Source organism: Micromys minutus, assembly GCF_963924665.1.
Source record: "Micromys minutus genome assembly, chromosome: 32".
NCBI classification, from domain to species: Eukaryota; Metazoa; Chordata; class Mammalia; order Rodentia; family Muridae; genus Micromys; species Micromys minutus.
The window spans coordinates 6508710-6536310 of record NC_137967.1 but is presented as its reverse complement, the minus strand read 5'-3'; the positions used below and the strand labels follow the sequence as shown (position 1 = coordinate 6536310).

The 27601-nt window shown below is 36.4% G+C and overlaps 1 protein-coding gene across 2 annotated transcripts; it reads left to right on the top strand.

Moving 5' to 3' along the window:
* Positions 1–6007: 6007 nt before the first annotated feature.
* LOC308413585 (vomeronasal type-2 receptor 116-like) lies at positions 6008–20909 on the top strand (the record flags this gene model as incomplete). 2 transcript variants are annotated; one of them, XM_080908636.1, is made up of 6 exons in its annotated part: positions 6008–6204; positions 7447–7735; positions 9403–10215; positions 11327–11554; positions 17200–17323; positions 20155–20909. In XM_080908636.1, 6 exons carry the CDS (start codon positions 6008–6010, stop codon positions 20907–20909), a joined length of 2406 nt encoding a protein of 801 aa, XP_080764762.1. The 2 variants fall into 2 exon arrangements, with proteins under 2 accessions (XP_080764762.1, XP_080764761.1); XM_080908635.1 differs by having other exon boundaries at positions 20005–20909.
* Between the last annotated feature and the right edge of the window lie 6692 nt (positions 20910–27601).

Here is a 27601-nt window from a genome sequence, read left to right as displayed (position 1 = left end):
GGACAGACCTGGCTACACAAGCAAATCTTCACTTAAATCAAACAAGATATCAAATATACTAAAGAATCAACAAAGATGAAATCAGAACATATACACTGGCTTCCAGTAGGACTGCACACATGACAGAATACTGACTGGTTTATCAGCTTTTAGTCAAGCTATTGGCTCATAGTTTACAAAGGAAATATTCTTTTCTGCTATCCAATACAAATATATTATATCCAACAATGGACCGAAAATGGAGACCCCTACAGTTGAATTAGAAAACAATTGGTAGAAGGTGACCCTATGGAAAGACCAGCAGTCTCAACCCACCTGCATAACCAAGGCTTACCAGACACTGATCCATCGACCAGGCAGCATGCACCAGCTGATATGAGGCCCCTGACACACATGCAACATAGGACTGCCTGGTCTGGCCTCAGTGAGAGAAGACACACCTAACCCTCTAGAGACTTGAGGCACAAGGGATTGGGAAGGTCTGAGGATTGGAGAGGAAGATAAATCTTCTTGGAGTTAGTAGAGGGGGTAAGGGATGAGGTAGGGGATGGGGAAGAGTCAGGCACTGAACCATTAGGGGAATAACAACTGGACTGTAAAATAAAATAGTTAAAGAATAATGAAACAAAATAAGCTTGTACATATTTGAACATGTTATTATATTGTAGTATTTGAAGGGATTGGTAAAAGTACTTATATTTGCTTGCCTTCAATTTTTTTCCATCTGCCCTCAATGTGCAGTTCTGGTTGAGTTCTTGACTCAGAAAATTCCAGAACAATGGACAGGGAGCCAGATGCTTTGGTTATGCTGTTTCCAAAAAAACTAAACTTTTCAAAAGAACAATTGAATGTTTGCAGCTGAACTAAATCCTTCACATTTGTCAATAATCCTCCCACAGTGGGATGCTGAATGGGTCTAAAATTCATCAGCATTTATAAAAAGTGTCACTTCCCTAAGTTAGTCTTTACAGAAATATCATTGTTAAAAGTGACCCTGTAAGGAATACAGTCTGCAATAACTTTCACATTCTCCTTGTGGTAAATTTATGGATGATGCTATTTATACAAAAAATACTTTATACTTAAACTGCAGTTTAAGTGAATCCTACAAAAATATAATATAATAAATGGTCTTCTCTAAAATTCCATGTCTATTATATTCCAATCTTGAATTTTATCAATATTTTCTTATATTTTCTTACTTATTGTATGTGTTCCTATATATGTTGTTGTTACACTGTAAGTGGAGGAGCCATTGAACATCATCAAATGGTCAAAGGTCAACTGGACTGTACTTTTCAGCTGCTGGGAATCCAGGTTCAAGACCTTTGATAGATTAATGAAGAAGACAAATGGACACTTGTAGCATTAAAAAAAACTAGTAAAACAGAGACTGTAGACTCTTTTCAAAAACCAGACACCCCATTTCAAAAATCACATAATTTTATATCTTTTATAGAATAATTTTTGATTAATTTTCATACAAATAATTTTGGCCTCTTCCACACCAAACAAAAAAACAAAAGAAGAATGGCATACAAACAAAATTCTACCTCTAACAACAACAACAAAAAAAAAAACAGAAAATAGAAATCATTATTCCTTAGTATATCTTAACTTCCATGGACTCAATTCCCTAATAAAAAGACATAGATTATCAGACTGAATATCAAACAGGATAATCATCTCAGAAACAAAGACAGGCACTACCTCAGAGAAAAGTGCCTGTAACAAAAACTTTCCAAGCAAATATTCCCAAGAAACAAGCTGGAGTACCCATCCTAATACCAAATAAAGTAGATTTCAACCAAATGTCTTTTTCAAAAAAACAAGGAAGGACACTTTTTACTGGTTACAGGAAAAATCTATCAAGATGAACTCTCAATCCTGAGCATCCATGCTCCAAATAGGAGGGCACCCACATTCATAAAAGAAACCCTACTAAAGTTCAAACCATATATTACACCACACAATATAAGAGTGGAAGACGTCAACACCCCACTCTCATCAATGGACAGATCATGGAAGTAGAAACTGAACAGAGACACAATAAAACTAACAGAAATTATGAACCAAATGGATTTAACAGACTTCTAAACAATATTTCATACCGAATAAATGAATATATCTTTTTCTCAGGACCTCACTGCATCTTCTCCAAAATGGACCACATAGTCAGTCACAACAAAATACTCCCATGCTTCCTATCAGATCACCAGTGATTAAAGTTCATCGTCAATAACAACAAAAAGCCCACATACACATGAAAACTGTACAGTACTCTATTAAGTATAGGTTTTTAAAGAACAAAAATAAAGAAAGAAATCAAAGACTTTTTTACAATTTAAGGAAAATGAAGGCACAACATTCCCATACTAATGGAATACAGTGAAAGCAGTGCTAAAAGGAAAACTCAAGCTCTGAGTGCATCCAAAAAGAACCTGCAGAGAACATATATAAAAGCTTAACACAACACCTGAAAAATCTAGAACAAAAAGAAGCAAATACACCCAAGAGGAGTAGATAGGAGGAAATAATCAAATTCAGAGCTGAAATTAACCAAATAGAAATTAAAAACTGTACAAAGAGTCGACAGGAAAAGGAAGCTGGTTCTTTGAGAAAATCAACAAGACTGGTAAACCTTTAGCCAAACTAACAAGAGGGCAAATGGAGAGAATCTAAAATAACAAAATCACAAATGAAAAAAGATACATAACAACAGAAAGTGAAGAAATTCAAGAAATCATCAGATCCTACTACAAAAACCAATACACAACAAAACTGGAAAATGTAGAGCAAATCGGCAATTTTACTTAGCAGATGAAATAGATGAGTCATAAATTACCTTAAAATTTGCATCATGACGACAACACTATTCTGGACCTCAAGCTGTATTACAGATCAGTTGTAATAAAAACTGCTTGGGACCTTATGAAATGCAAGGCTTCTGTAAGGCAAAGGACACTGTCAAAAATACAAAACTTCAACCAACAGACTGAGAAAATATCTTTACTAATTTTATATCTACTACAATATATAAAAATAACTCAGAAAGTCAGATTCTAGAGAATTAAGTACTGCTTTCAAAAGCGGGGACAGAGCTAAAAAATAATTCTCCAGTGAGGAACATCGAATGGCTAAGAGTCACCTGAAGAAATGCTCAACATCCCATGACATCAGAAAAATGAAATCCAATACACTCATGAGATACCACCTCACACCAGTCAGAAACAAAAGATCAGAAACTCAGGCGACAGAAAATGTTGATATGGATGTGCAGAAAGAGACACTTCTCGACTCTTGGAGGGGTTGTAATCTCGTACAACCACTCTGGAAATCAGACTGGCAATTCCTCAGAAAATTGACATAGCACTACCCGAGGACACAACTGTATCACTCCTGGGCATATACCCCAAAGAAGCTCCAAAATCTAAGAAGGATATATGTTCCACCATCTTCATAGCAGCCTTATTGAAAATATCCTGTAGCTAGAAAGAACCATGATGTCTTTGGACATAGGAATAGATATAGAATTTGTGGTATATTTACACAATGGAGTATTACGCAGCTCTTAGAAACAATGACTTCATGAAAGTTATAGTGAAACGGATAAAACTTGTAGCTAATCATACTGAGTAAGGTAACCCAGTCACTATATATATATATATATATATATATATATATATATATATATATATATATATATATATATATATACATATATATATTTATATAATTCATGGAATATACTCACTAAATAACAAATACTAGAACAAAAAGCTCAGAATACCCAACAAACAATTCATTGAACCTGTGAAGCTCCAAAAGAAGGAAGGCCAGAAGTTGGATGCCTCTGTAGTTTTTAGAAGGGAGAATAAAACACTCATGAAAGAAAATAATGGGCCAAATACAGGAGCAGAGATTGGAGAAAGGATTATATGAAGACTGCCTCACATGGGGAACCATCCCATATGAAGCCACTAATCCCATGCATTATTGCTGATGCCAAGAAGTGCTTCCTGGCAGAAATCTGATGGATGCCTCCCAGAGGCTCTGCTAGAGCCAAAATGACATAGTGGAGGAAGCTTTCAGCTAACCACGGAACTGAACACAAGGACTCCAATGAAGAAGCTACAGAAATGATGGAAGGAACTGAAAAGTTCTGCAACCCCATGGGAAGAACAATCTTACTAACTACCCAAAGCCACCACAGCTCCCAGGGACTAAAACATTAACCAGTGAGGTTAAATGGAGAAACCCATAGCCCCAGGTGCATATGCAGCATAGGATAGCATTCTCTGGCATCTATGGGGGGAGAGAAATTTGGTCCAGAGAAGGCTCCTATTCCAGTGTAGAGGAATGCCAAGGTGATGAGAAAGAAGAGGGTAGTAGAGAGATGGAGGGCCTTTATGGAGGTAATATTATGATGAAGGGGGAGGTGGGATTGGGGGAGAGAGTAAAACATGTGAAATTTAGATGAAGAGAATATTCAATAAAATAATGCAGAAAACAAAGTAAGTCCTACATGAATCTAGGCTTCAAGCAACATCTGTCCCTTTGAGTGGTGCTGCTTTTCAGCTCCCATTGTTAACAGCAGAGTGCTAGTGATTTCCTCTCTAACCTAAACTTACCATCCTTCTGGATGAGTCAGTTGCCATTCATCTACTTGCTTTATTCCTCCCAGAATTCTACTTTTGTCTCATTTCCTTAACCTTTAAAGTTTCTCGGCATTTTAGTTAACTTGTTGCATATTTACTACAATCAAGAGGAAATAGATTGTATTTATTTCAATAAATCCTTCCCTAATTAAAAACAAACAAACAAGACCCATCACTTCTGCAATGTACAATGAGCAAAAACTATGAAGGAAAACAAAGATAATGAAGAATGGATGGGTCAGTGCATGTTATTAAATTAAAAAACAAAGCCTGAGGATTAGACAGGTAGATCGGGGTTTGGAATCCAAATGTTAATATTACTTTCTCATTAGTGTTGAAGGTAGTGTCCCTGATAGTAAACCGCCAACCAAAGAGGAGGGATCTATGCCTCCATCTGGATATGTAGCTTTATCTTCCATATCTGCTGAAAGGGGAACCCTCCATCTTGTGAAGGCTCACTGATGCAGGGTAGAGGAATGTTATGGTGCTAAGGCAGGAATAGGTGGGCAGGTAGGGGAGCACTTCATAGAGCCCAAAGAAAGGGGAATCGGGTGTTTGTGGAGAAGAAAGTGGGAACAGGATAAAATGTAAGATGTTATTATATAAAAAGAATAGAATGAAGAGAAAAGAAAGCACACAGCATGGCATTCTGTCTGGATCTTGTTGAACCTTTTACACACAATCTTTATCATGCAAATTAACTGTGGATCTGTTAAGAACTGTATTGTATAATTTAGGATAATGCAGGACTAAATATATTTCTGAATTGGTCTGGTTATTGATTCTCAAGGCAATGGAAGCACAGGTCTCCATTAATCTGTTCATGTCACTATTTCATCATGGTCTGTAGCTCTCTGTGACTATAAACATGAGCCTGCCTCTCTCTGACTTAGAGTTTGTAATACAATGTCGTTTGTATTCTTAGTTGTTCTGATTGTACTGCTGTTGAATGTCTCACTGTGAATCATCTGATACAATCCACTGACATCATTTCTAATTGTGTTCACATAATCACCTTGTTGAAACTTCCCCAAAACAAAATTGGACAAAACAGCTTCCTTCCAGGCATTCAAAATCATGAGTGATGTCATGGAGCCTGAGAAGATATTATCCTCGGAAGTGTTTGCCTACCCTTGTTTATTACATGGGCTGTGGGTACCAGTTGCAGAGCCGCAGGGAAGAAAGTCTTTAAGATTCCTCCAGGGCTCAGGAGCAATCTGAAAAACAAATGGATCACGAGTATGCAACAAACATCTCCTTTGCCCAGAGAAATAAAAGCTGGTAGAAATTTGACGTATAATATGCATGGCTCTTCACGATCCATTCTGCACAGATTTCAGACAGGAAATATGTTGATTTTGATGGTAGTCTTCTTCCTCCTCAACATTCCACTTCTCATGGCAAATGTCATTGATCCCAGGTGCTTCTGGAGAATAAATTTGAATGAGATTATGGATCAAGACTTAAAGGAAACTTGTTCCTTCATCCTTGGAGCAGTTCAGAAGACTATGGAGAAAGATTATTTTAGCCAGACTCTGAATGTCCTGTAAGTGCATTTATATTATTCTTTGTAAATGAAATTGAATACTTCTTGAGTGATCCGAAGGTTAAGATTAGGCAAATCCTTGAATCATCTCTCCTGTTGGTAAGTCTGAACACCAAGAAACAAGCTTAATTCTTTTACAGATTCAATCCTATTTTCTCCTTTCTATTAATCCAGTGATGGTTTTGCTCTTCTTACACATGACCCCTGACATAATGCCTAGAAGCTGAGATACACAGGACTATATACATTGATCCTTCAGATAAAGCCCTCCTCATTACAGTTTATGTTTCACTCTAGAAGTAATGACTTCTTGAAATTGATCATGTAATATTTCCCAGTGTTTTATCCCAAAAACAAATAAGTGGTACCCAGAAGTACCCAGAGTGAATAGATCACATTCCTGTGTAAAGAAAAAGTATGTGAATGATGCTCTGGTAATGGAGTAAGCCCTTAATCTTTGGACAAAGCTGCACAAAGTACCTTGCACAAATGTATATTGCTCATTTGAAGCAAGGATAGTCTACTGTAAAGTTTCTGTTAAAACATGGAAGTTTTGCCCTCTTTGGACCTAAATAAACCTTGCTCAAATACATACAAACATATTTATAGACATATAACATTTACCAAATTCATGTATGACATTTGAATTTATTAAAAAGTAAATCATTAAAAATTTATTTCAGCAAAAGATTGAAAAAAACAAGATGAGGATAGATATGAAGGGACATGTCAAGAATATTGGTCACTTACTATAAGTTTTTGTAAGAATAAAAACCAAGTGTTGCTGCAGAAATTCTATTATTCACTCATAAATCACGTCTTCTCTTCCTTAAACAATTCACTTAATTTAACAAGAAAATATCATGAACTCAAAGGTTCTCATAACATTTGTATTTTTATATTGCTCAAAAATTTCAAAATGAAGATATAATCAGAATTAATGTTTTGTTAATATCTGTGGTTTTTCTTGACCTTCTGATTAAGGACTCAAAAACAAATGGAAATGCTGTCTTTGGATGAGGTTCATACCATACTTTATTTATGAGAGCAACACTGTCATGAACTTTTAAAGTGTTTACTAGTTTTTAGGTTCTCTTGTTAATCCATTCTCACAACAAAAGGCATTAGTTTTCATTTATAGAGATCAGATGTAGAAAATTCCAGTACAGAATAGTGCATCTACTTAGTACAAGTGATCATGCCTAGACATCTGTCCACAATAAACACTGTTCTCTTTTACAGAGAAACAACTAAACACCACAAATATGCTTTGGCATTAGCCTTTACAGTGGATGAAATCAACAGGAATCCTGACCTTTTACCGAATATGTCTCTGACTCTAAAATACACTTTGGGCCACTGTGATGGAAAATCTATAACACCTCCACCATATGGAATTTATGAACAAAATGTGCACATGCCTAATTATATATGTGGTAAAGAAACTATGTGTTCATTTCTGCTTACAGGACCTGATTGGTTCGCATCGTTAAATTGGTGGAAAGACCTGGACATCATCTTATCATCTGGTGTGAGTTATTATAGGCCAGGAATTCTTAAAGTCATATCTTTTTTGGGGACTTTGATATCAATTATGAAAGTCAGTGGATGAGAATGGATTCATGCTCATGACAATCTATGTAGTTCCATGGTACTTAGTAATCTGAGACATGATAGACCTTTTCCTAGGGGCCACCTCCAGAGTTTGACAGACTCCAGAAAACAAGAATAAATGAGGCCATGAAGAATTGAGTCTGCCATAATGGTAGAGAGAATCCAGCAGCCTTGACAGACTAACAGTCAGAGTTTTATTTGTATAAATCTCAATTAGCAGAGATGGATTCAGGTTGTTTCAAAACATAGAACATATGAATTCTGTCCCCAGATATGTGTTATCTTAGTCATATACTTTGACTATTGTTTGTAAACCATGAAATAACAAAGTTATTAATTACAATCATGGATCACTTATAATCATAGAGCTGTTAAAAGATCATTTATCAGTGATAAAATATGATGGAACAGAAATATAATTAGAAACATTTTCTCAATAAACCAACGTTAAAGTGTCTGGAGTATTTTGTGCAAAGGCATGGCAGACGATTTTTAACCTGGCAGCTCATGACATTTCAAAGGCACTGGATAGGATGAAAACCTCCAGTCCAGTCTGCGGATTTAGACATTTTACTACCAGTGAATATATTACTGACCATTAATGTACTGAGTGCCAACTGTCTGTAGACACACTGGCAAATATTTCAGCAACATAGTTATATAGTTATTATAAGTCATTTTCTTCAATAGCACAATGATTGTTTCATATATTTAGTGAAATTACTGCTATGTTTTTCTTTTTTTCCTCATCATAACATAAAAGTTTGGACTTTCATCAGTGAACTTTTCTAAGAGTGAAGGCTTTAGTGGTTTTGATAGCTTGTTCTTTCATATTTTTACACACGATTATTTTTTCATCATTATAATACACATCAAATGGAGGAAATAACTCCATCCAATCTAACATTGTTTCTGTGTATTATCTTCAAGAGATAAAATCTATGAGTCCTACATATTTACCCTATAATTGGCTGGGTATTGAGAAGGAAGTTTATTAATCTGATCTGCTGCTAACACTTTTAGGAAGGCAAATCTTGTTTACTCTTTTAAATTTACTCTGTTCTGATGTTCTCTTTCTTGAGGGGGCACAAAGGCAGATGTTTCCACAGTATTTTGGAGCCTTATGCTAAAAAGAACATCTCTGTCCACTTTATGTGAGTCACAACCTGTACTGTAAAACATAAGAATATGTTTCCTAAAAGCTAAGGCAGCAGTATTCACAGAAATTTCCTATTAAATATTAGAAGCATGCATGGATTAAGGCATACTAAATGTCTTTAAAAATTAGTCAAATATCCCCAAGTTGTAAATATATTAAAATCCCTCCAAACATTAAAAATACAGATATTGAGACAGAAACTGAGAGACAGAATAGCGGATATTATAATATGCAAATACATTTTGTTACACCTTTGTTAAACAGCCATACTTGCTGTTCCCATTGGAAGTGTATGTGTCAGGCTTCCACATTTGCTCATTTGAATCAGAGATGAGAGCACAAGTCACAGGTAATCACTGTTTGCAGGTAAATATGATCACAGGTTTTTATGTGCACTGCACCTCATGCTGCTCTCTGTGTTGTAGCTCCTTCAGCTGACCTATGGACCTTTCCATTCAATCTTCAGTGATAATGAACAATTTCCCTATCTCTATCAGATGGCCCCAAGGCACCCATCTCTAGCATTGGCAATGGTCTCCTTCTTACTTTACTTCAACTGGAACTGGGTCGGCCTTATCATTACCTATGATGATCAAGGTCATCAGTTTCTCTCAGAGATGAAGAACGAGAGTGAAGACACGGGAATTTGCTTTGCCTTTGTGACAATGATGTCATTCCTTCAGTTTAATTTCTATCAAAATATTGAAATGTACCACAAACAAATTGTGATGTCATCTACTAATGTTATTATCATTCATGGGGAAGCACAGAGCATTATTGAATTGAGCTTCAGGATGTGGGAATCTCCAGTCATAAAGAGAATTTGGGTCACCACAAAACAATGTGATTTACCTACCAGTAATAGAGACTTAACTCATGGCACATTCTATGGGACTCTTACTTTTCTCCACCACCATGGGGAGATTTCTAGCTTTAAAAATTTTGTACAGACTTTGTACCATCCAAGCAGAAAAGATTTATATCTAGTAATGCCAGATTGGAAGTACTTTATTAATGAATCCTCAGCATTTGACTGTAAAATACTAGAGGACTCTACATCCAATGTCTCAGTGCCATGGCTAATGGAGCAGAAGTTTAACATGGTCTTTAGTGATGGTAGTCATAACATATACAATGCTGTGTATGCCGTGGCCCATGCACTACATGAAATGAATCTGCAACAGGTTGATAATCAGGCAACAGACAATGGGAAAGGAGCCAGTTCTTCATGCTTGAAGGTATAGTTTTTTTATTGGATGATTCTTGGTGTTTTCAATTTCATATTCATTTAGAGACTCTCAGTTGCCCACACTTAATGAAATAGGAAATATTTTTCAAAATAGAATGGTTTTTGATCATTTTCCCGAAATAAAAAGGAAATCTAGTGAGTGGTATAAGTGTGAATGGAAAAGAAGCTACAGGGCTTCAATTAAATTCTGTGGTTGCATATAGAGCACCCAAAACCATTAGCATACTCCTCTCAATAGTGAATCTAAAGTCCTTCCTCTTGAATTTTTCTATGAGAAGATAAATTTTCATTTTTATTTGTCAATTATGTGAAAATCATTTTAAGGAATGGTTTTCTTTAGGTTTCTTCAGTGATTCTGCCCCAATGTAGGCTCTGGAGAACTTACTTGGTTTTCTCAGAATAAGTAAACAAGAAATAGTGTTGGTGTTCAGTTTTGTCTAGAGATTTGTTTGGATTTATCTTTCTCACTGTGTACATGTATGTGTTTTACTCTGTCTGTGAATCTGTGTTTGTATTTGTGTTGTTTTGTTCATACATGTTTATATGTCTGTGGAATAAGCAATATATTTTTAATGTATTATTTACTTTCTATAATCAATGTGTGTTTGTGTATGTGTTAGTGTGTGTGTGTGTGTGTGTGTGTGTGTGTGCATGTATGTGTGTTTTTACTTATGGCAGTTTATGTAGTTAGTGTGATATAGTATTTATGTTTTTAGTTGAGTGCATATATGCCTTACTTTTTGCCAGATAGTTTACATAGATGTGTCAATATTAATGTATATCTGTGTGTAAATAATGGTCTAGCTGTATTATATGTGTGACTCAGAAAAGATGTGAGCCTCTCTCTGTGTTATTGTATGTGTGTGTGTGTGTGTGTGTGTGCTGTATATCTGTGTTTGGTTCTGCATTTATGTTTTGTTTTGTTTGGCAGTCTTCTCTGAGAGAACTGAAATTCTTGGAATAGTATCACTTTATTTCATTTGCATATGTTGTGATTTCTCTTTCATACTTTAAATGATGTTGCCATTTCTATGTAATCATAATCCATTGTGTACCTGGAAGGAACATTTGTACAATATAGAATGATGCTTGTCTTTCAGATAAATTCCTTTCTGAGAAAGGCCAACTTTACTAATCCTCTAGGGGACAAAGTGATTATGAAACATAGAGAAATTCTGCAGGAAGATTATGATATTTTTCGCATTTGGAATTTCTCACAACACGTTGCGTTTAAAGTGAAGATAGGACAGTTCAGCCCATATTTTCCACATGGGCAACTCTTTCACTTATCTGCAGGAACAATTGAGTTGGCCACAGGACGTAGAAGGGTGAGTGTGTACTAACTTATTGATTCAAAATACAAAGCAGTAAACATATTGAACTGAAGTATATTGTCATGTCAGGATCCAATTCCTAGGCTCCTGTAGTATGTTTCTCTTTATTGTTTTGGACATATTTTTATAATTCTTTGAAGCTTTCATACAAGCATAATATATAATTTTATCATATCAAAACCATTTTTTAAAATTTAACAATTATAAAAATTTTTTACCACTGTCTCATATTCTTTCCTTTAAACTGAACTATATTTTGTTCATTATTACACAGTAATCTCCTCCATTACCATAAACCTCTGGAATAGATGCTGATAAGTGTGAGGTTAATGTTAAAGTTATGAAATACTAAGAGTCCTGATCACTATCTGCTCTTATTATAACTAAAATATTATCTCATAAAATAGAAGGACACCTACAATATTCATTAATGAACACAATTAAAGAAACTCATATTCACAGAAGATCAGTTTTAGATAAACTGGAAGAACTCCTTCACACTTGTCAGTGAGGTAAACAAAAGGTCAAAGGAACACAAAGACAGCTGTAGAACTACGGACAGAGAAATGACTATAAAACACATCAAAATCAGCAATAACATCATCCAAACAAAGTAACAAATAATTTCCTGCTATAATTGAATAACATTCTGGTAACATTCTTTAAATAAAATCAAAACAACGGGGCTGGTTTAATTTTTAAGACATTCCTTGGTTGCATGCAGAGGATAGAGAGATGCATGCAAGGGAAGAACTTCTCTCTTTAAAAAAAATTGGAAAAAATATAATGTATAATGACAGGGAATAAGGAAAATTGGAGATTAATAACTTTGACAATTATGTAAGAATGATTCTTGACAAAATCATGTACCATAAAACCGAACACAAAGATCTGTCTCTGAGCAAAGAACAAATTTATTCTAGGAATGCAAGTGTGGTTCAACATTTACAAATCGATTAAGTGTAATACACCACACAATATAGAATGACATTAATTTTCAAAAATGTCCAGAAGTGGCTCCTTTTAAAAATCAGTTTGAAAGTTGTTTTATTCTTTATTTATGAATTTAAATATTTTATACACTATATGATAATCATATTTCTCGCAATTGAATGTTTTAAAATAATTGATTATTTTGACCTAAAACTAATTGAATTACAAGAGAAAACATATTGTATTAAAATTGAACTTACCAAATCAACATCTTCACTGAGAATTATCTCAATCTTCTTGTATGTGTTGACGCCTGTTTTGTGACCAATTTTATGTTCAATTTTGGAGATGGTACCATGAGGTGGTGAGAAGAAGGTATATTCTTTTGTTTTAGGATGAAATGTATATGTATATGTTAAATCCATTTGGTTCATAACTTGTTAGTTTGATTATGTCTCTGTTTGGTTTCAGTTTCCATCATCTGTCCATTGATGTGAGTGGGGTGTTGAAATCTCCCACATTATTGTGTGAGGTGCAATGTGCACTTGGAGCTTTAGTAAGATTTCTTATATGAATGTAGGTGCCCTTGCATTTGGAGCATAGATGTTCAGAACTGAGAGTTCATCTTGGTGGATTTTGCTTTGATGAGTATGAAGTGGGCTTCCTTATCATTTTGATAACTTTTGGTTGAAAGCCAATATAATTTGATATGAGAATGGCTCCTCCAGCATGTTTCTTGGTAATCTTTGTTTGGAAAATTCTTTTCCATCCTTTTATTCTGAGGTAGTGTATGTCTTTGTCACTGAGGTAATTATCCTGTAAGAAGAAATATTCTGCCTCCTTTTGACCTAGCTTGTCTGATAGTCTACGTCTTTTTATTAAGGAATTGAGTTCATTGCTGTTGAGAAATATTAGAGACCAATGATGGTTGTTTTTATTATTATCATTATTATTATTATTACAGGTAGAATTATGTTTGCATGGTTGTCTTCTTTAGGTAGTTGAAAGATCACTTTCTTGCTTTTTCTAGAGTGTATTTCTCTCCTTGTGTTGAAGTTTTCTATCTATTATCCTTTGTAGGGCTAAATTTTTAAAAGATATTGTTTAAATTTCATTTTTCATAAAATTCTGTGGTTTCTCCATCTATGTTAACTGAGAATTTTTCAGGATATAGTTGCCTGGACTGGCATTTGTGTTCTTTTAGGATCTTTATGATAACGTCCCAGGATCATCTAGCATTCAAGGTCTCTATTGATAGGTCTAGTTTGATTCTGATCGGTCTGCATTTATATGTTACAGATTTATTACCTTAATGCTTTTAATATTCTTTCTTTGTTTGGTATATTTGGTATTTAGAATATATGTGAAGGAAAGAATTTATTTTCAGGTCACATCCATTTGGACTTCTGTAGGCTTCATGTATGTTTATGGGCATCTATTTCTTTAGGTTACAAAAGATTTTTTCTGTAATTTTCTTGAAGATATTTATTGGCCTTTAAGGTGGGAATCTTCACTCTCTTCTATACTTATGATTCTTGGGTTTGATCTTCTCATCAAGTCATGGAATTCCTGGATGTTTTGGGTTTGGACCTTTTTGCAGCTTGTATTTTCTTTGACCTTTGTGTCAGTGTTTTCTATGGTATCTTCTGCCCCTGACAATCTTTCTTCTATCTCTTGTATTCTCTTGGTAATGCTTGTGTCCAAGACTCTTGATATTGTTTCTGGGTTTTCTATCTCCAGCGTTGTCTCCCTTTGTGATTACTTTATTGTTTCTATTTCCATTTTTAGTTTCTGGATGGTTTTGCTCAATTTCTTCAACTGATTCATTGTGTTTTCCTGTATTTTTCTATGGGATTTTTGAGTGTATGTATGTGTGTCTGTGTGTTTTCTCTTTAAAGGCTTCTATCTTTTTACATTTGTGTTTCTGTATTTCTTAAAGGGAGTTATTTATGACCTACTTAAACCCAATTAACATGATTATGAGTTGTGATTTTACATCAGAATGTGGTGTTCCTGGTGGATTTGGATATCTAGGACTTGCTGTGCTGAGGGAACTGGGTTCAATTAATGCCATGTGCCTTGGCTTCTGTTGCTTACATTCTTTTTTTTAAAAAACGACTTTATTTTACAAAACAAAGATAAATGTACAGATTTTAAACATTTTTTGCTTAAAATTATACATTTTTGTCAGTACTGTCTTTTCAGATATTAAAATACTTTTTACATAAAACTCTGTGAATATATTTTTTAGTCAGTACTTGATTTTTTCAAGGGCTTGACAGTATGCATTGAAAACCTAATAGTTACAATGAGCTTAAAGTACATGCAAAACAAAATGCAACATGGAAATAGTCAAAGTCTTCTTGTTTTGTAAATATTATTTTGTTTTGTTTTCTTTATTTCTTGGACTTCATACAGTCTGTGAGTTGATTCTGGGGGAGTGCAAGCCTCTGGGGTTAGCATCCCAATATCAGTGACTGCATATTATGTTTGTTCTTTTGTGACTGGGTTATCTCACTCAGGATGATATTCTCTAGATGCAGCCATTTTCTTAAGAATTTGGTTAAGTCATTGTTTCTGGTGGCTGAGTAGTATTCCATTGTGTATATGTACCACTATTTTTGTATCCATTCATCTTCTGAAGGACAATCTGGGTTCTTTCCAGCTTCTGGCTATTATAAATAGAGCTGCTATGAACATTGTGGTGCATATATCTTTGTTGTGTATTAAAGTGTCTCTGGGGTATATGCCCAGAAGTGGAATAGCTGGGTCTTCAGGTAGTACTATATCCAATTTTCTGAGGTATCGCCAGACTGATTTCCAGAGTGGTTGTATTAGTTTGCAACCCCACCAACAGTGGAGAAGTGTTCCTCTTTCTCCGCAGCCTCGCCAGCATCTGCTGTCATCTGAGTTTTGGATCTTGGCCAATCTGACTGGTGTGAGGTGGAATCTCAGGGTTGTTTTGATTTGCATTTCCCTGATGGTTAAAGATGTCGAGCACTTCCTCAGATGTTTCTCGGTCTTTTTCTTATTTTGGTTTTCTTGCTTAGGAGTTTTCTTGTTTTTACTAAGATGCAGTTCCCCTCATTTTATTGGGTTTTTCACCTATAATTCATTGTAGTGCTGAGTTTGTGGTCAGATATTGTGTAAATTTAGATTTGTCTTGAAATATCTTCATCTCTCCATCTATGGTGATTGATAGTTTTGCTGGGTATAGCAGCTTGGGCTGGCACTTGTGCTCTCTTAGGGTGTGCATGTTGTCTGTCCAGGCTCTTCTAGCTTTCATAGTTTCTGCTGAGAAATCGGGTGTGATTCTTATTGGTCTGCCTTTATATGTTACCTGACCTTTTCCCCTTACTGCTTTTAGTATTCTTTCTTTGCTTTGGGCACTTGGTGTTTTGACTATTATGTGTCAGGAGGAATTTCTTTTCTGGTCCAACCTATTTGGAGTTCTGAAGGCTTCTTTTATGCTTCTGGTCATCTCATTCTGAAGGGTAGGGAAGTTTTCTTCCACAAACTTGTTGAAGATATTTACTGTGCCTTAGTTGATATTCTTCCCCCTCTTCTATTCCTATTATCCATAGGTTTTGTCTTTTCATTGTGTCCTGGATCTCCTGGACATTTTGGGTTAGGAGCTTTTTGTTTTTTTGCATCTTCTCTGGCTGTTTTGTCTATGTTTACAATGTTGTGTTCGGCCCCTGAGATTCTCTCTTCAATCTCTTGTAGTCTATTGGAAATGCTTGCTTCTGTGGCTCCTAATTTCCTTTTTAGGTGTTCTACATCTAGGATTATCTCTTTTAGTGTTTTCTTTATTGTGTCAATTTCCATTTTAAATTTCTTCTTCCATTTCTTTATTTCTTTAGTTCTGTTTTTCTCTAGTTCTTTGAGTTCTTTGAGTGTTTTTCTTGTTTCTTCTTTAAAAGCTTCTTATTCTTTTTCCTTTTCCTCCCGTTCTTGTTTAAAGATCTTTATCATTGTCTTGAGGTATATTCTGCGTCTTCTTTTTCTGGAGTGTTTGGCATTCCAATGTTTTCTGTGATGGGAGAGCTGGTTGGTGGTATTGCCAGGTTGTCTTGGTTTCCTTGGGATATGCTCTTTCGCTTTCCTCTTGCTATCTTGTTGTCAGTGATATGTTCTTGCCTTTCCCTTGTACTTTGTCTGTGTTCCTGGATCTTTACTGGTCCAGGTGGCAGATGGCCCAAGCCCTGTTCTGTGCCCCAAAGCTGCCGGGTGGGAACAGAGGTCCCAATGCTGGTTTCCTGGTCCCTGTGTCAGGCGGTCAGGCGTGTTCTTTCTGTGTGCACTCGGCAGAGATGTCTCTGCTCCCTGACTGTTCGGATCTCCTTCTCACCAGGTCTTAAACTTTGGGAACTGCTGGTCCAGGTGGCAGATGGGCCGAGCCCTGTTCTGTGCCCCAAAAACGCCGGGTGGTAACAGAGGTCCCAATGCTGGGTACCTGGTCCATGGATCAGGCACGGCAGGGGCATGCTTTCTGTGCGCACTCGGCAGAGATCTCTCTTCTCCCTGGTTCCCAACATTTCTTCAGTGTATTTCCAGTATTTATGTGGTCATTAAACAAACGACAAGGGGAACTGTCCATCAGTTTACTGTACATGAAATAAACTTTTTGAAATCTTAATGTGCTAATATAAAACATAAAAAAATAGCTAAAACTCATTATCCAATGTGTTTACTTCTGTTCTCAGATGCCATCCTCGGTGTGCAGTGCAGACTGTAGTCCTGGATTCAAAAGAATCTGGAAGGAAGGAATGGCAGCCTGCTGTTTTCTTTGTAGCCCTTGTAGTGAAAATGAAATTTCTAATGAGACAAGTGAGTGTTTGCTGCTCTGATACATCATGAATATATATTTTTTCTCGTGTACCACACTAAGTTGATAAAGTCAACCAAAATGCAAATGAAGTATAAAACATAAAGCTTTTATTAGTTTTACAAATACATATATATATGTGTGTGTATATCTGTATATAGAAATAGATTTATACAGAGAGAAAGTGAGAGGAGAGAGAGATTGAGAGAGTGAGAAACAGAGAGACAGAGAGAGAGTGACAGAGGGAGAGACAGAGACAGATAGAGAAACAGAGAGAGACAGAGACACACAGAGAGAGACAGACAGAGAGAGAGAGAGAGAGAGAGAGAGAGAGAGAGAGAGAGAAATAGACAGAGAGTGAGAGAGCATTAATTCAATTCTGCCAAAGAAAAACAAACACACATACCTTGTTCATTGACCTACACACTGACTCTTTTTAAATTAATGGATCATTACATTTTCACAAAGAAATACTTTAGAAAATAAAACTTGTATTTCAGGGAATTTTCCAGAAGGTTTCCCCAATAGTTAATCTATTTTAAAACTATATATATATATTCGATTTTAGTCACAATATTTTTAAAAGACTTAATTTAGTGCTATTTCATGAATATATCTGCCCTACATAAAATTATGCACAACATGTACATATAGGAGTCCCTGGGAACCAATTTAATGTAGAATCTACTTGACTAAGTCATGAGACTGCTAGGCACTAAACACATGTTCTCTGTAAGTTTACATAGAAGAGTAAAGCATTTGCAAATTTGTGAGAAGTTGCTAAGTATGTTCCTTAAAGAACCATGTTCAAAGCCAGATGTGATCTGAATCCAGGATGTAGAGGAAAGGAGTTGACCCATGAAGTAGAATACACAAACAGAATCATATTAGCATGTTACCTACCATGCCCATTATTAAAATATTAAATTTGGGTTGACAAAATGCCACAAGTTTATGGGTAGCTTTTCAATTATTTTGCCCCTTATTCTATATAATGAATTAAAGTCCTTAAAAGACATATCAGGTCTGTGTGATGGTTCAACAATTAAATCATTTGTTGCTAAGGTTTACAATCTGAGCTTATACATAAGATGCATTGAAATAAGCAACCTACTCAGGAGATGTCTTTTGAAGTGATGAATTCTAACATACACTATGTTTGAAAATAATTTTTAAAAGTATACTGAAATTGTTTTAGATGTAAAACCAAATAAGAATTACTATTTACATCAATGGATTCCACAAATACTGCCTAGTATATTTTATTACTTTAATTTCTTATATATGTGGGATGGATAAGACATGTTCTATACACATATGAGTGAATAATACACCTGTAGGTACATTTACATGCACTTGTGAGACACCTGACATGGCTGATGGTATCTGAACTCAGGTTCTCTTAGAGAAAAATATTCTATTCATATCTAATCTGACTCCTTAGGCTTTTAGACAACTTATCAAATGATAGGTCTTCACAAATGCACTGCTTGAGTTAAGAATTCTTAAAACCAACAAAGCACATCAACATTTGCTGAAATGACATAAATATGAAGTGAAACTACAATCAGTTCATATTGTAGCCATGATCAGGATGACAACTTAGGAATGGGGTACTATTACTTAAGACAAACCATCTGGGTTACTACTCTTGCTGAAGAATTCCTCTGTTCCGTTTCTCATTCTGTTTGTCAATACTGATTTCATCTCTGAGTGCATGCACAGACACTGAGTCCCCTGGAAATGGAGATGAGGCAAGGATGAAAGTGCTCAGCACTCCCAATGAAGAATGGAGGTGAAGGGCTTCTTACTAAAAAGTATCTACAGCGGTCCTTTTCCCCTTCAGCGCTAACATTACTGCATCAGATGACCAATAACCAGAACTTTTGTTTACTTACTACCAGATGAGGATTTTATTAGCACTCTTTTCGTTAATATATACTACTTTTCCGATATTAATAATATATTAGCTCTCATTTCCACCTTCTAATGACTTATGACAGGAATCATGTAAATTCAATAATGCAATTGTCAAATTTACATAAACACACACATACAAACAGACACACACACACATTCATGTGCCCTACTTGTTTTATTTGGTGGTTTTTGTTTTTTGTTTTTTGTTTTTTTTTTTTTTTTGTTTTTTTTTTTTGTTTTTTTGTTTTTTTGGCAGTGAGATTGTTCTACTCAGTTCTATGTTACCTATTACAGGTCTTGTTCCAGAAGAAGTCAGAGTCTCAAAGTTTCAGAGGGACTGAAATAATAGAACAGTCAATGAGTCAATAGGAGAGTCAATAGACAGTCAGAAAACAGTGTAGGTTTTTGTATTTATAAAATGTACGCAACTGCATTATGGATTACGAATGTATCTTCTCTATATTAAATAATCTATTAGATAAAAACATAGAACCAACAAAAGCTTTAGGAAATCTTTGGATTATGATAACATAATAAATTATATAATCAACAAGTTAAATAGATAAATAATTGCTTGGATTGATTTTCCCTTAAATTTTTAAGAACATTAAAAATTGAAAGTGATGCTGGGCAGCAATGTCTTTCAAATAAATTCTCATATTCAAAGGCATCATTGCAAGGCTTCTCTCAACACCCTCACGTGAAATACCTTGCCCATAAAATTCCTAAAGCAGCACTAACCTAACTTTCCTTTGCACATCAGATATGGATCAGTGTGTGAATTGTCCAGAAGGCCACTATGCCAACACACAACACAACAAATGCCTTCAGAAAGCTGTGATCTTTCTAAGCTATGAAGACCCCTTGGGGATGGCTCTTGCCTTACTAGCCTTCTGTCTCTCTGCATTCACAGCTCTGGTACTTTGGGTCTTTGTGAAGCACCATGACACTCCTATTGTGAAGGCCAATAACAGAATCCTCAGCTACCTATTGCTCGTGTCACTCATGTGCTGTTTTCTGTGCTCCTTTTTCTTCATTGGCCATCCTAACAGAGTAACCTGTATCTTACAGCAAATCACCTTTGGGACAGTATTCACTGTGGCTGTTTCCACAGTTCTGGCCAAAACAGTAACTGTGATTCTGGCATTCAAAGTCACAGACCCAGGAAGAAAGTTGAGAAACTTCCTGGTATCAGGGACTCCAAACTACATTATTCCCACATGTTCCCTATTTCAATTTATTCTGTGTACAACCTGGATAGCTGTTTCTCCTCCCTTTGTTGATATTGACGAACACTCTGAGCATGGCCACATCATCATTGTGTGCAACAAGGGCTCAGTTACTGCATTCTACTTTGTCCTGGGATACTTGGCCTGCCTGGCCCTTGGAAGCTTCACTGTGGCTTTCTTGGCCAAGAATCTGCCTGACACATTCAATGAAGCCAAGTTCTTGACCTTCAGCATGCTTGTGTTCTGCAGTGTCTGGGTCACCTTCCTTCCTGTGTACCATAGCACCAAGGGCAAGGTCATGGTTGCTGTGGAGATCTTCTCCATCTTGGCATCTAGTGCAGGGATGCTCGGATGCATCTTTGCACCCAAGATCTACATCATTTTAGTGAGACCAGATAGAAATTCTATACAAAAGATCAGGGAGAAATCATATTTCTGAACAAATATTTCAGTCATTCTGTCACATGTCAAGTTTGAACCTACCAAATAATTATTGGGTTTCAGTGCATGTATCTAGTTTAGAATCCCTCTCACTGGTTCCTCTAGTGATGTTTGGAAATATCATATATGCTGATCTTGTGTGCTCTGTCCATGAAATCTTACACTCATTCGTGTGTTTAGTGTTTTCTGGGAAAATAAAATTCTCTAGTTATTATTACAGTTTTAGTCATCATGTTGCTGTCATGGAGATTTTCCCTCATAAAACCACCAAAGCAGGTGATATTGCTGTTAAATCTATGAGCTTTTATGGAATGCGGGTTCCAGAACAAACCAGGTTATGTATACACATAGAAATCATTTCCAAATCAAACAAGCAGGCAAAAAAATCCTAAATAATCAACAAAGATGAAATCAGAATACATTGATTGGTTTCCAGTAGGAGTACATACATGTCTTGTTTTTTTAAGCTGGTTTCAAGTGACTGGCCCATTGTCTAAGGAAGAGATATTATTTTTATCCTCCCAAATACAAACATACTTTATTCAATAATGGACAGAAGCTGGGGACCTCTATGGTCCAATTAGGGATTAGTTCGTAGAAGTTGAGGAGGACGGTGAGCAGTCTCAAATATCTTGGACAACTAAGAACTTTCAGAAACTGAGCCACTAAACAGGCAGTATTCACCAGCTGATATGAGGCCCATAGCACATACGCTGCCTAGGACGGCCTGGTCTGGCCTCCATGAGAGAAGACACACTTAACCCCCTAGAGCCTTGAGGCTTCAGGGATTGGGAAGGTCTGAGGTTTGAAGAGAAAGAGATATCCTCTTGGAGATGGGAGAGCAGGTAATGAATGAGGTGGGGTATAAGTACGAGTCAGGCACTGAATTATTACAGGAATAACAACTGGACTGTTAAAAATAGATTTAAAAATAATAAAAAATAAGCTAGTAGATATGTTAACATGCTGTTATATTGAGGTTATAGAAGGGATAGGAAAAACTCCTGACATTTGCTTGCCCTTATTTTTCTCAGAGACTGCTCTCAGCATGCACTTCTGGTTGAGCTCTTTGACTCAGAAAATTCTAGAATGATGGACAAGGAACAAGATGCTTTGGTTTTGCTACTTCCTAAAATCTAAACTTTGCAAAAGGACAATTGACTGTTCTCGGCTACAATAAACCCTTCATGTTTGTCAATTCTCCTCCAACAGTGGGATGCATATTTTGTCTTAAATGAATCACAATTAACTGAAAGTATCACTGCCATAAGTTAGTCTTCTCAGAAATGTCATCATTAACAGTATCCCTTTAGGGAACACATTTAGCATTAACATCCACATATTTCTCAGAGAAAATTTATGGACGATGTTATTTATACAAAAAATGCTTGATATTTAAACTGTAGTTTAATGGAATTCTACACAAATTTACTATAATAAGTTGTCTCCTCTATAATACCATTTCTATTATATTCCAGTCTTGAATTTTATCACTATTTTCTTATACTTTCTTACTTATTGTATGTGTCCCTATACATTTTGTGGTTACACTGTAAGTGGAGGAGACATTGAACATCATCAAAGGGTCAAAGGTCAACTGGACTGTACTTGTCAGCTGCTGGGAATCCAGGTTCAAGACCTTTGTGAGATTAATGAAGAAGACACATGGATACTTGTAGCATTAAAAGAAAACTAGTAAAAAAAAGTGTAGATTCCTTTCAAAAACTAGACACCCCATTTCAAAAATCACATAATTTTATATCTTTTTTAAAAGAAATTTTTTAATAAATTTGACACATGTTATATAAGATATAAGAACTCTTATATTTCACTTTTTATATGCACCCAGTTTACTGAGTTGCAATGTAATGGGTTAAAATATTATTGGGGCTGGATATATTGCTAAGTGGTTAAGAGCACTGACTGGTCTTCCAGAGGTCCTGAGTTCAAATTTATTAATGACATGTGTCTCACAACCATCTGCAATGCGATCTGATGACCTCCTCTGGCATGTCTGAAGATAGCAACAGTGTAGTTATGTGACAAATAAATCTTTTAAAAACATTTAAAAATATTATTGTACTTCTTACTTACAATTATCCAAATTGTGTTGCCAACTACAGAAGAAAAATAACTCAATATTATTTGTTTAGTGTCAGCTGCATATACATTAGAAACTGGTAGATTTAACCTGTTATCATTTATTAAAAAATCAATATCTAGACAACACCCAAAGAAAGCTCAAATTTCAGGAGCTCTAACATGCCCAGAATCACATGTGATGAGGCCACAACATTTGCCCCAATACTCAACAAAACATGAACCCCCACAGAAACCACAGAAACACAAACACTTAAACAGCCAGAGGCATGGGTTCCTTCTAATTTGCACCCGTGCCCAAAGAAATCCTAGAGCTCTGGCTCCCCACCCACTCCTCCAAATCTCAGAGAAAGCTTAACTTTCAGAAGCTCAGATGCCACAGAATCTCGGGAACTTGGTCACAACATTATTTTAGGATCCCAGAGGCAGCTTGACTCCCAGGAGCTCTGATACACTCAGGATCTCAAGATCACAGGTTAAAAGAATCACAGAATCAGAGAGGGAGCTGCACTCTGAGGACTTCTGATACAAAAAGGATCACAAAATGGACAGGTTCCAGTCAGAGACAGCAAGAACAGGTAATACCCGAGAAAACCAGATGGGAGAGGCAAGCACAAGGACATATGCAACAGAAACAGAGGCTACATGACGTGATCAGAACACAGTTATCACCCTACAGCAAGTCCTGGATACCCCATCACACCACAACAATCAAGATTCAAATATAAAATCACAACTCAGGAGGATGATGTTAGAGGACTTTAGGAAGCATATAAATAACTCCCTTAAAGAAATAAAACTCAGGTAAATGCTTTTAAAGGTAGAAGCCGTAAAGAGGAAACACAAAACACCTTAAAGTATTACAGGAAAACACAACCAACTAGTTAATGGAATTGAACAAAACCATCCAGGTTATAAAATTAGAAATAGAAGCAATAAAGAAATCACAGAGTGAGACAACCCTGGAGATTGAAAACCTAAGACAGATCAGAAGTCACAGATTCAACATCAACAACAGAATACAAGAGATAAAAGGGAGCATCTCAGGTGCAGAAGATGCCACAGAAAACATCGACAAAACAGTCAGAGAAAATGCAGGTTGCAAAGAGCTTGTATAATACTTGGACTGCCTGGTATCCTTTGGAAAGCTCTGCTTTGTCCCATATCCTAGGCATTAGAACACAGGTAAAGTTGCTAAGTGCTTAGTTACTGAAGTTTCTGCCTCTGAGAGTCACCAGAGGGCATTTCCAGGGCTCCATGGCTAATAACTTATTATAAAAAAAACTGATGGCCCTGGATGAGCTCCCAATTATACAGAAATTACGCAAACAAACAAAAACCAAACCAAAACAAAAAATTAATAATAGGCATCTCCCTTTTTCCTTAATGACGTGAAAAAACCAATCATGTTCTCCTAATTTATCACACAAGGTACCCATTTACCAGAACTCTGAAACAAGCAGGAAGCTTAGAGTTTTCCTCCAAGTCTGCAGTTCACCTTGGGAATCTGCAGAGAGAATGCACTTCCTGGAGACCCTGGTTCAGGTGGGTCAGCCACCTGTTGATTATCCAGAGAAAAAAGGTAATTTTGAGCCAGTAATCTTCTTACATACTTCACTATGTTATTATTGAGTTTTACTGGAACGTCAAACTCGTCCATTTCAGTTCCAATTTAAAGAATCCGTGGGCCTTAAGTTAAAGGAGTGGTGTTTATTTTAAATTAAATATTGGGTTCATACGCAAATATTTTTAGTGCTATCATGCACCTACAAGTCTTGAATGTGGAACAGATTTTAGCTAGAGGGTTTGTAAGGTGAGTTGGTATACAACTCTCTATTTCTATAGCCTGTAAGGTATCACGTGACCCAAGAGACTAGAGTATGTGGTGCAGGGGCCAGTTCTCCACCTGATAAACCTCCATATTAATTGAACTTTGTGAAAGTTGTTATCAGCAATGGGGCCTTGTTGACAGGTTTCAGAGAGCAACCTTCCATCCTAGCATTAGTGGGTGTTCTTCAGGGATTTTCCTGGAATATCCTTGGTTAATAACTCAACCAAATGTAGCTCTGTCCCATCACCACTGAAGCCATTCCTTCCTACAAAGGATGGCCAGATCAGACTCCAAATGCTTCATTACTAGACCCAAACTGACTGTTATCCATTTGAGGATCCTGTGAATAAGATGAGAAGTCAAGGTCAATGCAAAAGCAAGAGGTTTATTAGTCAAGTGCACCAGGTAACCTACATCCAGATGAGAGGCAATACTGAACATCTGTTACCATAGGACTTCCTATGACCCCGGTACTCTAAAGGCAGAAGCAGGCTGAGCTCTCTGATTTCAAGGCCACATTGATCTAGTATAGAGAATATGTGTCTTTACATAGAGTAAGATCTGCATAAGACTCAGCAATGGCTTAGGTATGAGAAATTGTTAAAGGATCGTCTACCTATAAACACTTCTCCTGTGGGACACAGTTATTAGATCAAAACAAAACAGGACATTAAAGGACTTGCCCAGACTGAAGCAAAAGTTGAACTACACAATCTAGGAATTCTATGTCAACTGGGAAAGAACAGACAGCTCATCAATGAGTGTCATCCTGTTCAGTACCAAGAATAATTCTTTTATTTCATTATATTTATTTGTTTTTAAAGACTTGTTTATTTATTATATATAAGTACATTGTAGCTGCCTTCAAACACACCAAAAAAAAATCAGATCCCATTACAGATGACTATGAGCCAGGATGTTGTTGCCTGGATTTGAACGAAAGATCTATGGAAGAACAATCAGTGCTCTTAAACAAAAGGTCCTCTCACTAGCCTGTCCAAGAATCATTCTTAAACTTGCAATTGGGATATGATAGAGGGACAAGAAAGCAAGGGAGCAAGGGAGGGAGGAAAAGGGAGACAGAAAGAGAGAGAAGGATCAAAAAATCCTATTAAAATGGGGCACAGATCTAGAAAAGAATTCTCAACTGAGGAATATTAAATGAAGCACCTAAAGAAATGCTCAACATTACTAGTAATCAGGGAAATGCAAATCAAGCCTACCCTGAAATACCACCTCACATAAGTCAGAATGGCTAAGATCAAACACTCAGTGACAGCAGATGCTGGCGAGAATGTGAAGAAACAGGAACACTCCTCTATTGTTGGTGGTGTTGTAAGCTCATACAAGCACTCTGGAAATCAGCCTGGTGGTTCTTCATAAAACTGAACATAGTTCTAACATCTATACCACTTCTGGGTATATACCCAACAGAAGCCCCAATGTTTAACAAGGACAATGCTCCATCGTGTTCATAGAAGTTTTATACATAATGGCCTGAAGCTGGAATGAACCCAGATGTTCTTCAACAGACAAATATATACAGAAATTGATGTACATTTACACAATGGAGTAATACTCTGCTATTAGAAACAATGACTTCATGAAATTTATAAGCAAATGGATGTAACTTGTAGCTATCATTTGGAGTGAGGTATCCCAGTCACTACAGAACACTCCTGGTATGTACTCACTGATAAGTGGATACTAACACAAGAAACTCTGATTACCTAAGAAAAAATTCACAGAACTTATAAAGTTCAAAGAGAAGGAAAGCAAAATTTTGGATGACTCAGTCCTTCTTAGAAGGGAAAACAAAACACTTGTGGGAGGAAATCATAGGATAATACAGGAGCAGGTATTGGAGAAAAGATCATCCGAAGACTGCCTCACCTGGGGATCCATCCCATATGCAGCCACTAAACCCATGCACTATTGCAGATGCCAAGTAGTGCTTCCTGGCAAGAACCTGATATGGATGCATCATCGAGGCTCTGCCAGAGTCATACTGATACAGAGAAGGATGCTTGCAGTTAACCATCAAACTGAGAACAGAGACCCCAGTGAAGAGGATAGAGAAAGGACTGAAGGAGCTAAAGGGTCTGTAACATGTTTGGAAGAACAAAGTTATTAACTAACAAAAGGAACCACAGCTCTGGAGGACTAAACAACCTCCATGTCTCCAGGTGCATATGCAGCAGAGGATATCATTCTCTGGCACCAATGAAAGGAGAGAATTTGGGTCCAGAGAAGGCTCCTTTACCCAGTGTAGGGGAATGTCAAAGTGTTGAGTAGGAAGAGGGTAGTTGGGGTGGGAGCTCCTTTATGGAAGAAATGTGAAGTGGATGGGCATGTAATTAGGTGAGAGGAGATAACATCTAAAATGTAAATGCAGAGAATAATCAGCAAAAAGAGAAAAGAATGAATAAGTCCTACATGAAGCTAGACATCAAGCAACATCTGCTCTTTGAGTGGTGCTGCTTTTGAGACCCCCTTGCAAACAGCAGACTGGTAATGATTTCCTTTCCAACCTAAATTTTACCTTCCTTCTGGATGAGTCAGTTGCCATTCATCTACTTGCTGTATAACTTCCAGAATTCTACTACTTTTGTCTCATTCCCTGAATTATTAATCGCCTTGACTTTTTTATTTCTTTCCAATTTCATACAATCCGATAGAATTAGATTGCATTTATTCAATAAAACCTTCCAAAGTTAAAATAAATCAAGGCCCATCACTTCTGAAGTCTAAAATGATCA